We start from the raw sequence: 14,314 nt of genomic DNA, 5'->3' as shown, positions 1-14,314 counted from the left end.
GTGTATTCCAGTTTCTATTGTACCTTGTTACACAAGGTGCAAAGCAGTGGAGATTATTCAGGCTCTGTGTTGGTCTTTCTCTTTTATGAGCTCTAAATTCACTTGCAAACATTTAAAGTAAATAAAAAGAAAACTTCGGTTTAAAATGCAAAGTTTAAAATAACAGTATTTAGAGACTTAAAATATCTTAAAATGACATTAAGTAATTTAGATTCAAAATAAGTGATGGACCTCCATTTGGTTATGTTCTCAAGATTTGAATTAATCTTCCTCCCCTAAAAGACTCTTCTGTATGATCAAGATTATATAAATAAACATTAACTTCTGATTATTGCTAATTTTCTAGGAATTTTGGTTAAGTGATTAAATTAAGGACTAAGAGTCAAGAGTTCTGGACTCTGCCAGTGACTCGCTGTGTGACCATGGCCATATTATTTAACTTTCTATGCCTCGGTTTATCCATCTGTATTATTATTTATTGCTTGTATTGTCATAGGACCTCAGAGACCTGGTCTAAGACTGGGGCTTCTTTGTGCAAGGTGCTGTACAAACACAGAATAAAAAGACAATCCCTGCCCCAATCTAAGTATAAGACAAGAGACAGTAGAGATACAGACAGACAAATGGGGAGTACAGGGAAACAAAGAGAATATTGGTCATCCTCAGAGGTTGTGGTCTCAGCATACTAGCAGTCTACCATTGTCAATTGTTGTGTAGGCATCACAGCAAAGAAAAATTTTAAATAGGGATTTGAAGGAAAACAATTATGTGGGTTTATAGATGTTTATAGGTAGCTTCTTCCAAGTGTGAGGGGCAGCATGAGAAAAAGCACAAATGTGTTTGTTTGAAAATTTAACAAGGGGGAATGGAGGCTGATATGGGCTGATCAGAGACAAGAGTCAACCTTTTGACACTGAATGAGAAAAGTGTGTGTGTGTGCGGGGGGGGGGGGGGGGGGGGGGGGATAGGCCATGAAGGTCCTGAAAGTGAAGAAAAGTAGCTTATTTTATACAATAGAGAAGGGGGAGCCAATTAAGGAATACAAAGAGATAGTCCATTGTTCTGACCATGTTCTAGGAACATGATCTTTGTAGCAGCATTCTGAATGGATATGACTGGGACAAGACTGCATTTCTCAAGGCCAGAGAAAAGGATGTTGCAGTAACTGAGACATGAAATTAAGACGGCTTGGATGAGAATTTTAGCTGTGTGAATTGATAGGAAAGGCCATAGCTTAGGTGTTTTACAGAAAGAATCTGCATGATTCAGACATAAATGGACATGAGCAGTCAGATGTCAAAGTCCAAGATGATGCCCTGGTTATGGATTTGAGTGGACAGGTGGTGATGTCCTCAGTGATCAAGAAAAGAGATAGTAAGAAGGATTTTCTGGGAAGGGAAAGGAGAAGATTAAGAACGCTGTTCTAGCCATATTGAGCTTGTGCTGACAGATATGAGGAGATGTCACCAAGCATAAGAACTTCTTGGACGAGATCCTGGGCCCATGGATGTTCCAGGCTGCCAGCACTTCCACATCACCATCGGAAGCTCAGGCTGGGTTTCTGCTAAGGAAGTCTGTGAAGCTGCATGCTGTAATGTACACCCAGAAGGGCCTGAGTGGTAGCCCCTCACAGCCCACTGATTGGCTCACGCTGGTATGTAAACCAAGAAGTCGTCATAGCAAGTTGTCTGAGCAATGATGCAAACTATTTGCTTGCTTCTGCTCCAGACCTTGCCTTGCTGTGAACCACAGACTCTGCTACTTGCCTCCTCTATGCAACTCAGCATCTAACCCTGACTTCCAGGCATCCTGACCCTGCCTGACCTGACCTGACCCTGACTCCGCTACTTGCCTCCTGTCTGCAACTCAGTGCCTGACCCTAACTTCCTAGCATCTTGACCTGGCTTGACCCGACTCTGCTACTCATCTCCTGACTGCAACTTGGTAACTGACCCATACACGCAGGCTGCCCCAGGCCCAGCCCTGACACTGAGACAGGCTGAGATTTTAGTTTGGACAGAAAGAGACAGGTCTGGAGCAAAGAGGTACATCTCTAAGGGCTAGTCTACACTGGCAATGGTAAAGCACTGCCATGGCTCTCCCAGCACTCTAAAAAAACCACCTTCATGAGGGACGTAGCTTCCAGCGCTGGGAGCCATGCTCCCACTGCTGGTGCACTGTCTACACTGGCGTTTACAGTGCTGAAACTTGCTGCGCTCAGGGGGTGTTTTTTCACACCCCTGAGCGAGAAAGTTGTAATGCTGTAAAGTGCCAATGTAGACAAGCCCTAAGTTGTAGAGATAGTAGTTAAATTTGTGTTTATGGATGAGATTACCCAAAGTAAAGATATGGTGTAGAGGGAGAATAGAAGAGGACAAAGGACAGAACCCTGTGGAACCCTCAGAGAAAGCTGAGGATATCCTCCAAAAGACCCTCTGAAGGAGCAATTAGAGAGGTAAGAGGACAACCTGGAGAGAGCAGAGTCATGGAAGCCAAGGGAGGGCAAGATTTCAGGAAGAAGACTATGGTTGACTGTGTCGAATGTGTCTAACTGGTCAAAGAGAATGAGGATGGAGTTCTGATCCTCAGCTTTGGCTAAAAGGTCATGTGTAAAATTATGATAATATTTCCCTACATCCCAGGAGTGTTTAGAGGCTTAATTCATTAATTTTTTTAAGCTCTCAGTTCTTCATTTGAAATTCATTATAGAAACAAAAAATATTGTATAATTATTAAAAATAATTAAGATCCTACCTGCCTAAATTTTCCAAACCCTCTAACTTTGTCACCCACAGTTCTGCAAAAACTCACATTTTTGAGTGCAAATGTTTCTGTGCATGAAAACTAAGCAGCCAGACCTCTAACTGCTTGACAGTACTACAAGTTCTGTATGTGTGTGCAAGATCCACAAGCAGTTATGTGTGTAATATTGTCAGAGCAAATGTGGCATCTGTGTTGAGGGCACTTTGAAAATTTGGCTCATATTATTTTGGGCTTTGCTGATGAAGAGCCAGTAGAGGGAGCATGAGTGTTTTACACTTGTGTCAAAACTACTAGTATGCTGTGAGGCAAAAGTGCTCATTCCCTGAAGCTGAAAAAAGTAGCTTCGCTCATAAGTCATCTGTAAGAATTTTGCAGTAAGAATCACTTGACCAACAAGGACCATCTCATAAGTGACACTCATCAGCTTTTCAGGAGTACATTAGTGTATTGTCTATCACTGTGCCCATTAATACTGATATCTGAAAAGATTTTCAAGGCACTGTTCAAATAAGTTAGGGCTCTGAGGGGTTAATAGGCCACTGGAGGGCTTTTATGTGTCTTCTGGTGAGTTTTAGGATTTGGTCAACTAGCTCATCTCACAACCTCTTGTGTCCAAAGGTCCTGCTGCCTGCTCAGCATGGCTTATGTGCAGGCAGCCAGCTGGTATGGAACTTACTCCATAGCTGAATCTGGTCCAAGGAGCTTTATGGAGTTTTCAAAGATGCATCACACTGGCAAACACAGTAAACCCTCTGCTCTTCAACAGGTTCCAAAAAAAAACTAGCTTATCCTGCCATATGTTTTCCAGGCTGCTAATCATCATCATATACTGGATTACAACAGAGTATGAATTAAATTAAAAGCAAACATCTGAGACACAACACAAATATTTGAAATGAAGGCATGTAATCAGGATTGCGCTGCAGAGACAACATGCCTGAAGCAACAAGTACTCATCTAAGGGAACCTTGAATATTAAAAGAAAACAACATTTTATATAAAAAAATCATAACAAATCCCTTTGAAGTGATTCTTTATCTCTTTCCTAAAAAGATCAACTCTTCTCTCTTTTCAATCTCCTATTATAAATTGGTCAACAAAGTGAATTGCATCCTCCAGAGTGAAAAAGCAATGAGGTCTAGCCTCCTGTAATAATATTGAGTCTTACCAGAAACAATGGGCCATATCTATGTAAAATGGATCATGAGTGTTTATTGGTTGTAGTAAAAGCCCCTCTGCTTTTTAACTAACACTATAGTAAAATCATGTATTAACATCATAGTTTGTGGAATCTTATGAGTGCTGTGTGTCTTAATTAACAATCCTATTCTCAGAGCTGTACAGACATTAATGATCATGCTGATTCACCAACAAGGAAGCAAATCTATAGAGAAACATGCTGGTTTGTGCTGCATTTAGATGTTCTGGAGGGAACCTATTTTGTCAAATTGAATTGGACAAAATTAGTATAGAAAGAAATTTATATTTTCCAAGCTTTTGCAACAGTGTGAATTGAGTGCAAAACACTATTATGTTCACAGCATACGCACAGAGAAATTAAATAAAAACATAGATTCTCTCGCAGGGAGGTTGCAGCATCACACTTCATTTCTTAGAATTCAGAATGATAATACTCAAGAACCTGAAAACAGACTGCTTCCTAAGGCAGCAAAGCACAGTTCACCTGACCTTGCTTTAAGCTGACTCAGTCCAGAATGACATTGATGGTACACTTTGCTCCAAATCTCCCTAGCCAGCAAGCAGGACTAGGATCCCGCCTCCACCCCCCACCACCACTCAGACTGATAGCTTGTGATTCCAACACAGTCTTCAGTACACCAAAACTACCAGATCAGAATGCAGTAGTATACTCAAGGGTAAACAAAGTTTATCCACTTCTCATTGGGGAATATGGAATGTAGGTGAGATTTGTTTGTTTGTTTGTTTTTTGTACCACCACACCACTGCCAGAATGTTGAAATTTCACACCAGCCTTGCCCTGATGTAACTGGTTAAATGAGTAGTGGGATGTTAGTGAATCAGGTTCTTTGTACTTAGCATTTATTCTTCATGTTCATCAGCAACTTGTGAATGATCATAATTTTTTGTTTTTGTGAGCACTGGCAGTGGGTGTGGAGCAGTACAATCCACGCATAAAGGAAGTCCGAGTCCCTATCCTAAGAACCTTGTACTCTAAAATGAAAGGAAAGACAGACATAATGGCATTTAGACAGCAAAGCTGAAAAAGTACCAGTGCCTGGATTATATTTCCTGAGACCTTGGAGATCTACAAGGTTTGGGGAAGATCCCACTACCTGTTCTCTGGGGACTTAAACCCTGTTCCTGACAGGAAGATGTGGGGGAGGCAATCTCTATGAAGGGATCCTTACAGTAACATTCTCCATCAGAGTCCCTTCCTGCAGATTTTATTATGGGAGTACATCATCCATTCCCACGATATAAGGGCTGGTCTCTAAGTAGTGTAAATTTCTTATTTATAAAATAGGGTGACTAGAGAGCAAGTGTGAAAAATCGGGGCACGGGGTGGGGGATAATAGGAGCCTATATAAGAAAAAACCCAAAAATAGGGACTGTCCCTATAAAATCGGGACATCTGGTCATCCTATTTATAAAATATATAAATGAATTATTGTTTAAAGAAGAAGTGTGGAAGAAGTGTGTTTTAAGGAGAGGTCTGAAAAAGTGATGGTGGATGTTTGGCCACTCTGTAATATACTCAATAACTTTAAATAAAGGCAGGGCAGGCTAATCATAATCAATTTCTACAGTGATTGCTGATTAAGAAAAAGCAGAAAGCCTACAAGGAGTGGGAGGGATTAGCAAGGAAAGCTACCTTATTGAGATCAGAAATGTAGGGATAAAGTGAGAAAGGCCAAAAGCCATGTAGAGTTGGACCTTGCAAAGAGAATTAAAACCAACAGTGAAAGGTTCTATAGCCATATAAATAAGAAGAAAACAAAGAAAGAAGAAGTGGAACCGCTAAACACTGAGGATGGAGTGGAAGTTAAGGATAATCTAGGCATGGCCCAGCATCTAAACAAATACTTTGCCTCAGTCTTTAATGAGGAGCTTAGGGATAATGATCGGATGACAAATGGGAATGAGGATATGGAGGTAGATATTACCACATGCGAGGTAGAAGCCAAACTCAAACAGCTTAATGGGACTAAATCAGGGGCCCAGATAATCTTCATCCAAGAATATTAAAGGAATTGGCATATGAAATTGCAAACTCATTAGCAAGAATTTTTAATGAATCTGTAAACTCAGGGGTTGTACCGTACGACTGGAGAATTGCTAATATGGTTCCTATTTTTAATAAAGGGGAAAAAAAGTGATCCGAGTAACTACAGGCCTGTTAGTTTGACATCTGTAGTATGAAAGGTCTTAGAAAAATTTTGAAGGAAATAGTAGTAGTAAATTGAGGTCAATGGTAATTGGGACAAAATACAACATGGTTTTATAAAAGGTAGATCATGCCAAACCAACCTGATCTCCTTCTTTGAGAAGATAACAGATTTTTTTAGACAAAGGAAATGCAGTGGATCTAATTTACTTCGATTTCAGTAAGGCATTTGATACAGTTCCACACGGGGAATTATTAGTTAAATTGGAAAAGGTGGGAATCAATATGAAAATTGAAAGGAGGATAAGGAACTGGTTAAAGGGGAGACTACAATGGGTCATACTGAAGGGTGAACTGTTAGGCTGGAGGGAGGTTACTGGTGGAGTTCCTCAAGAATCGGTTTTGGGACCAATCTTATTTAATAAGAACATAAGAACATAAGAACAGCCATACCAGGTCAGACCAAAGGTCCGTCTAGCCCAGTATCTGTCTACCGACAGTGGCCAATGCCAGATGCCCCAGAGGGAGTGAACCTAACAGGAAATGATCAAGTGATCTCTCTCATGCCATCCATCTCCATCCTCTGACGAACAGAGGCTAGGGACACCATTCCTTACCCATCCTGGCTAATAGCCTTTTATGGACTTAACCACCATGAATTTATCCAGTTCTCTTTAAACACTGTTATAGTCCTAGCCTTCACAACCTCCTCAGGTAAGGAGTTCCACAAGCTGACTGTGTGCTGCGTGAAGAAGAACTTCCTTTTATTTGTTTTAAACCTGCTGCCTATTAATTTCATTTGGTGACCCCTAGTTCTTGTATTATGGGTATAAGTAAATAACTTTTTTTCTTATCCATTTTCTCTACATCACTCATGATTTTATTACCTCTATCATATCCCCCCTTAGTCTCCTCTTTTCCAAGCTGAAGAGTCCTAGCCTCTTTAATCTTTTCTCATATGGAACCCTTTCCAAACCCCAAATCATTTTAGTTGCCCTTTTCTGAACCTTTTCGAGTGCCAGTATATCTTTTTTGAGGTGAGGAGACCACATCTGTACACAGTATTCAAGATGTGGGCATACCATGGATTTATATAAGGGCAATAATATATTCTCAGTCTTATTCTCATCCCCTTTTTAATGATTCCTAACATCCTGTTTGCTTTTTTGACTGCCTCTGCATACTGCGTGGACATCTTCAGAGAACTATCCACGATGGCTCCAAGATCTCTTTCGTGATTAGTTGTGGCTAAATTAGCCCTCAGCATATTGTATGTATAGTTGGGGTTATTTTTTCCAATGTGCATTACTTTACATTTATCCACATTAAATTTCATTTGCCATTTTGTTGCCCAATCACTTAGTTTTGTGAGATCTTTTTGAAGTTCTTCACAGTCTGCTTTGGTCTTAACTATCTTGAGCAGTTTAGTATCATCTGCAAACTTTGCCACCTCACTGTTTACCCCTTTCTCCAGATCATTTATGAATAAATTTAATAGGATTGGTCCTAGGACTGACTCTTGGGGAACACCACTAGTTACTCCTTTCCATTCTGAGAACTTACCATTAATTCCTATCCTTTGTTCCCTGTCTTTTAACCAGTTCTCAATCCATGAAAGGAACTTCCCTTTTATCCCATGACAGCTTAATTAACGTAACAGCCTTTGGTGAGGGACCTTGTCAAAGGCTTTCTGGAAATCTAAGTACACTATGTCTACTGGATCCCCCTTGTCCACATGTTTGTTGACCCCTTCAAAGAACTCTAATAGATTAGTAAGACACTATTTCCCTTTACAGAAACCGTGTTGACTATTGATCAACAGTTTATGTTTTTCTGTGTATCTGACAATTTTATTCTTAACTATTTTTTCTACTAATTTGCCCGGTACTGACGTTAGACTTACCAATCTGTAATTGCCGGAATCACCTCTAGAGCCCTTTTTAAATATTGGCGTTACATTAGCCAACTTCCAGTCATTGGGTACCAAAGCCAATTTAAAGGACAGGTTACAAATCTTAGTTAATAGTTCCGCAACTTCACATTTGAGTTCTTTCAGAACTCTTGGGTGAATGCCATCTGGTCCTGGTGACTTGTTAATGTTGAGTTTATCAATTAATTCCAAAATCTCCTCTAGTGACACTTTAATCTGTGACAGTTCCTCAGATTTGTCACCTACAAAAGCCAGCTCAGATTTGAGAATCTCCCTAACATCCTCAGTCGTGAAGACTGAAGCAAAGAATCCATTTAGTTTCTCTGCAATATCTTTATCATCTTTAAGCACTCTTTTTGTATCTTGATCATCAAGGGGCCTCACTGGTTGTTTAGCAGGCTTCCTGCTTCTGATGTCCTTAAAAAACATTTTGTTATTACCTTTGGAGTTTTTGGCTAGCCGTTCTTCAAAGTCCTCTTTGACTTTTCTTATTATACTCTTGCACTTAATTTGGCAGTGTTTATGCTCTTTTCTATTTGCCTCACTAGGATTTGACTTCCACTTTTTAAAGGAAGTCTTTTTATCTCTCACTGATTCTTTTACAGGGTTGTTAAGCCACAGTGGCTCTTTTTTAGTTCTTTTACTGTGTTTCTTAATTTGGGGTATACATTGAAGTTGGGCCTCTATTATGGTGTCTTTAAAAAGTGCCATGCAGCTTGCAGGGATTTCACCTTAGTCACCGTATCTTTTAACTTCTGTTTAACTAACCCCCTCATTTTTGCATAGTTCCCCCTTTTGAAATTAAATGCCACAGTGTTGGGCTGTTGAGATGTTCTTCCCACCACAGGGATGTTGAATGCTATTGTATTATAGTCACTATTTCCAAGCAGTCCTGCTATAGTTACCTCTTGGACCAGCTCCTGCGCTGCACTCAGGATTAAATCTAGAGTTGCCTCTCCCCTTGTGGGTTCCCATACCAGCTGCTCCATGAAGCGGTCATTTAAAGTATCGAGAAATTTCATCTCTGCATTTTGTCCTGAAGTGAAATGTTCCCAGTCATTATGGGGATAATTGAAATCCCCCACTATAATTGGGTTCTTAATTTTGATAGCCTCTCTAATTTCTCTTAGCATTTCATCATCACTATTACTGTCCTGGTCAGGTGGTCGATAATACATCACTAATGTTATATTTTTATTAGAGCATGAAATTTCTATCCATAGAGATTCTATGGAACATGTGGATTTGCTTAAGATTTTTACTTCATTTGAATCTACATTTTCTTTCACATATAGTGCCACTCCCCCCCTGCACAACCTGTTCTGTCCTTCCGATATATTTTGTACCCCGGAATGATTGTGTCCCACTGATTGCTCTCAGTCCACCAGGTTTCTGTGATGCCTATTATATCAATATCCTCCTTTATCACAAGGCACTCTAGTTCACCTATCTTATTAGTTAGACTTGTAGCATTTGTTTACAAGCACTTTAAAAACTTGTCCCTGTTTATTTGTCTGCCATTTTCTGATGTGTCAGATTCTTTTTTATGTGACTGTTTATCATCTGATCTGGCCCTTACATTATCCTCTTCCATCCTGTGCTCTTGACTATAACCTGGAGATTTTCTATCATTAGACTCTCCCCTAAGAGAAGTCTGTGTCCGATCTACATATTCCTTTGCAGCAGTCGGCTTTCCCCCATCTCCTAGTTTAAAAACTGCTCTACAACCTTTTTAATGTTTAGTGCCAGCAGTCTGGTTCCACATTGGTTTAGGTGGAGCCCATCTCTCCTGTACAGGTTCCTCCCATCCCAAAAATTTCCCCAGTTCCTAATGAACGTAAACCCCTCCTCTCTACACCATCGTCTCATCCACGCATTGAGACTCTGAAGCTCTGCCTGCCTACCTGGCCCTGCGCGTGGAACTCGGAGCATTTCTGAGAATGCCACCATAGAAGTCCTGGATTTCAGTCACTTCTCTGGCAGCCTAAATTTGGCTTCCAGGACATCTCTCCTACCCTTCCCTATGTCATTGGTACCTACATGTACCACGACCACCGGCTCCTCCCCAGCACTACACATAAGTCTGTCTAGATGCCTCAAGAGATAGATCCGCAACCTTCGCACCAAGCAGGCAAGTCACCATGCAGTTCTCCCAGACATCACAAACCCAGCTATCTACATTTCTAATGATCAAATCTCCCATTACTAACACCTGCCTTTTCCTAGCAACTGGAGTTTCCTCCTCCGGAGAGGTAACCTCAGTGCGAGAGGCAACCCCAGCACCATCTGGAAGGAGGGTCCCAACTATGGGAAGGTTTCCCTCTGCTCCCACTGACCTTGACACAGAAAGTGGGAATGTGCTAATAAGGTTTGCGGAAGACACAAAGCTGGGAGGTATTGCTAATATAGAGAATGATCAGGATATCATACTGGAAGATCTGGATGAACTTGTAAACTGGAGTAATAGTAATAGGATGAAACTTAATAGCGAAAAGTGCAAGGTCAGGCATTTAAGGATTAATATCAAGAATTTTGGTTATAAATTGGGGACACATCAGTTGGAAGTAACAGAGGAGGAGAAGGACCTTGGAGTACTGGTTGATCACAGGATGACTATTAGCCGCCAATGTGATATGGCCGTTAAAAAAGCTAATGCAGTCTTGGGATGCATCAGGCGAGGTATTTCCAGTAAAGATAAGGAGGTGTTAGTACCGTTATACAAGCCACTGTTGAGACCTCATCTAGAATATTGTGCGCAGTTCTGGTCTCCCATGTTTAAGAAAGATGAATTCAGACTGGAACAGGTACAGAGAAGGGCTACTAGGATGATCCGAGGAATGGAAAACCTGTCTTATGAAAGGAGCTTGGCTCGTTTAGCCTAACCAAAAGAAGGCTGAGGGGAGATATAAATATATCAGAGGGATTAATATTAGGGAGGGAGAGGAATTATTTAAGCTTAGTATCAGTGTGGACACAAGAACAAATGGATATAAACTGGACACTAGGAAGTTTAGACCTGAAATTAAATGAAGGTTCTAACCATTAGAGGAGTGAAGTTCTGGAACAGCCTTCCAAGGGGAGTAGTAGGGGCAAAAGACATATCTGGCTTCAACACTAAGCTTGACAAGTTTATGGAGGGGATGGTATGATGGGATAGCCTAATTTTGGCAATTAATTGATCTTTGATTATTAGCAGGTAAATATGCCCAGTGGTCTGTGATGGGATGTTAAATGGGGTGGGATCTGAGTTACTACAGAGAATTCTTTCCTGGGTGCTGGCTGGTGAGTCTTGCCCACATGCTTAGGGTTTAACTGATCACCATATTTGGGGTTGGGAAGGAATTTTCCTCCAGGGAAGATTGGCAGAGGCCCTGGAGGTTTTTCGCCTTCCTCTGAAGCGTGGGGCACTGGTCACTTGCTGGAGGATTCTCTGCACCTTAAGGTCTTTAAACCATGATTTGAGGACTTCAATAACTCAGACATAGGTTAGAGGTTTGTTACAGGAGTGGATGGGCAAGATTCTGTGGCCTGCATTGCTCAGGAGGTCAGACTAGATGATCATAATGGTCCCTTCTGACCTTAAAGTCTATGAGTCTGTGAACAGTCTTCTTGAATTAAGTGGTTTATTAATTCTAAACACACTGTGACAAATGTTAACTCTACAAGCAAAAATGCATTTTCCCCTCTAGACTCTACAGAGTTGTTTTCAAGAGCAGCTGAGGCTCAAGGCCCAGGTGAGACTTCTGGAGTATCGTGTGAAACAACAGCAGGTAAAAATTGTGCGGATCTTACAGGAGAAGGAGATTCAATACCGTGACAGTGGAGATGAAAACAGTGTTATTGACCTGGGAGAAAAAAGACAATACGCAGGTTAGAATTTATTTCTTCTTTTCATATTGTGTCTATTTGAACTAGTGTATATATATTTCCATGGCCGGTGCAATTGAGACTCCAGCATTATAGTCATGTTTTAAAATTCCCCCCAGAAACTGTCCCACCAAGACATAGCATTCAGCTGTTATCCAGGCCTTTGTTGTCTTGAGATCAGATTGTGCAATGCATTCTACATGGAGCTACACCTTGAAACTGTCCAGAAACTGAAGTTGGAGCAGAATGTTCCAGCATGCTTTTTAAAATGAAATCTTGCCAGGAACATAGTACACCTGTGCTCTAGATCTGTACTAGCTACCTGTTGGCTTCTGAGTAAATTTTAAGGTGATAACCTTAGACTTTAAGGTGACCTATAGAACCTAAGAAGCCCGACAGTTACCTATCCAAGAATCCACCTTTCCCCTATTGTGTTACTGCTACAGCTGCAGTGAATGATGGCATTCAAGATGAAGCTTCCCTCAGTATAGCATAAAAGGGGCTGTTTGACAGGGTGTTTTCCATAAGGGTCCCACAACTTTGGACCTCACTTCCCACCATCTCAGTCCAAAGCAGCTGCTTTGTTGACATTAACATTCTAAAACAGGTGAAATGCTGATTAAAAAAAAGTGTAATGGAGATATACCTATCTCATAGAGATAGAAGAGATCCCAAAAGGCTCATCGAGTCCAGCCCCCTACCTTCATTAGCAGGACCAAGTACTGATTTTTGCCCCAGATTCCTAAGTGGCCCCCTCAAAGATTGAGCTCACAACCCTGGGTTTAGCAAGCCCATGCTCAAACCACTGAGCTATCCCTCCCTCATATCAGTAGGGAAAGAATTTTCCATACTCTAAAGATACAAATAAAGGAATTTTTTTTAAAAACCCCACAGCTATGGTCTGTTGTTTAGAGTCACATACTTTAGGAATATAAACAGAGCCTGAGGTAAGAGACTGAAGAGAAAGGGCAAAGCCCTTTCAAACGTGTTTTTAATAATATTTTTTCAGCTGAAGAATGAGTCTAACTCCCAACTGTTTTCAATTTAATTTTAAGAACATCCAGCAATGCAATACTATATGTCTTGATTTCTTCCAGAAGCATAGACACTAGCAGCTCATCCAGGACACATGAAGCGAGACCATATAGAACAATAAAAGTTAATAAAACTTTAGAATCCTATTACTGGGTAACCAGAAGCCAGTACAGGCTTCATATAATTTTTAGTTTTATTCGTGACCTTAGCTTTAGTTTGGCTGATGATTTCATTATTCAACTAGATTCTGGGCTCTACTCCAGCTGCTTTGTGCCAGCAGATCTAGCCCCTGCAGGATTCTCCCCACAAGTGCTGTAGAGCTACAATGGTAGGAACAGGACTACCTCCAGCATTGAAGAACACAAAGGTGACTTAAAGCCACCATTTCATAAACCCTCCTGCCCTGTGCTGAGCTCAGCTCAGCTGGAATGGAGGATTTGAGCCTCTGATTTTTGCTACCTTAAGGGTATTGTTAAAATGAGACATAAATAAGAGATAGTCAGCTAGGACTGCCACTTTTCTAATGGCTGGTAACCGGACCCTCAAGGCCCTGCACCCATCTCCGCCTCTTCCCCTCAAGGCCCTGCCCCATAATTCGCCCCTCTCCCGCCTTCCTCCCGTAGGATTGCTGCTTCTGAGGTACATCTGCTCACACATCCTAGGGGTAATAAATACAATCTGCACACACATAGGGGGATTTTCATTTACACTCATTTGAATTTCTTCATTTCCACACACATGCACACAGTGGGACGTTTGCTTCATTAGCACACTGGTTCTGGGGAGCAGGGGAAGAAAGCTCCCCCTTTGCACATACAACTGATGTGAAAGGGAGGACTCCCCCTACATTTACATGGATGCCTAGATTGGAGGAGAGACTCCACTTATTTGCACTAGTACCTAAGAGAGAAGAAGGTCCCACCAACTTGCACACACAGTGGATGTGTGGAAGGAAGAGAAACAGGTGCTTCCCCATTTTCAGCACACCCACCCCCTTCCTGTGTCCCGCCAAACTCCAGGCTGCGAATCTTTCCAAACTTTCCCCAGTTGGGAGAGGGTGGGGCAGGGAGGGCTGCGGGCTGTGATTTGCTGAGTGGCAGGGTGATCAGCTATGATTGGCTGGGCTCTGTCCCCCTCCTCACGAGGGTGGTGTGCATTCTCTGGGTAAGTGTCTCTCAAATTAGCAGTGAGCAAGTTTTAACAGATCAAAAAAATCCAACATCAAGGCTTGTGAAATGGTACCTGGACACACAAGCGGAAACCCAGACTGTCCAGGTGAAATCCAGATGGGCGGCAATCTTATAGTCAGCTAATAGAAAACTCAGGTTTCTTCCTTTCACCCTTCATGGCCT

General features: G+C 41.5%; 1 protein-coding gene across 3 annotated transcripts in view; it reads left to right on the top strand.

The window, feature by feature from the left end:
- FGL1 (fibrinogen like 1) overlaps positions 1-14,314 on the top strand; it is a 44,638-nt gene that overhangs the window by 7,151 nt on the left and 23,173 nt on the right. For all 3 annotated transcript variants that reach the window (XM_030565384.1, XM_030565382.1, XM_030565383.1), the window contains exon 3: positions 11,750-11,930. In XM_030565384.1, the coding sequence (XP_030421244.1) occupies positions 11,750-11,930 (181 nt within the window). The remainder of the gene's footprint in view (positions 1-11,749; positions 11,931-14,314) is intronic.

The sequence above is a fragment of the Gopherus evgoodei genome, chromosome 5, assembly GCF_007399415.2.
Source record: "Gopherus evgoodei ecotype Sinaloan lineage chromosome 5, rGopEvg1_v1.p, whole genome shotgun sequence".
NCBI classification, from domain to species: domain Eukaryota; kingdom Metazoa; phylum Chordata; order Testudines; family Testudinidae; genus Gopherus; species Gopherus evgoodei.
Note: the sequence above shows the minus strand (reverse complement) of the source record. Positions and strands in the feature narration are given on the sequence as shown.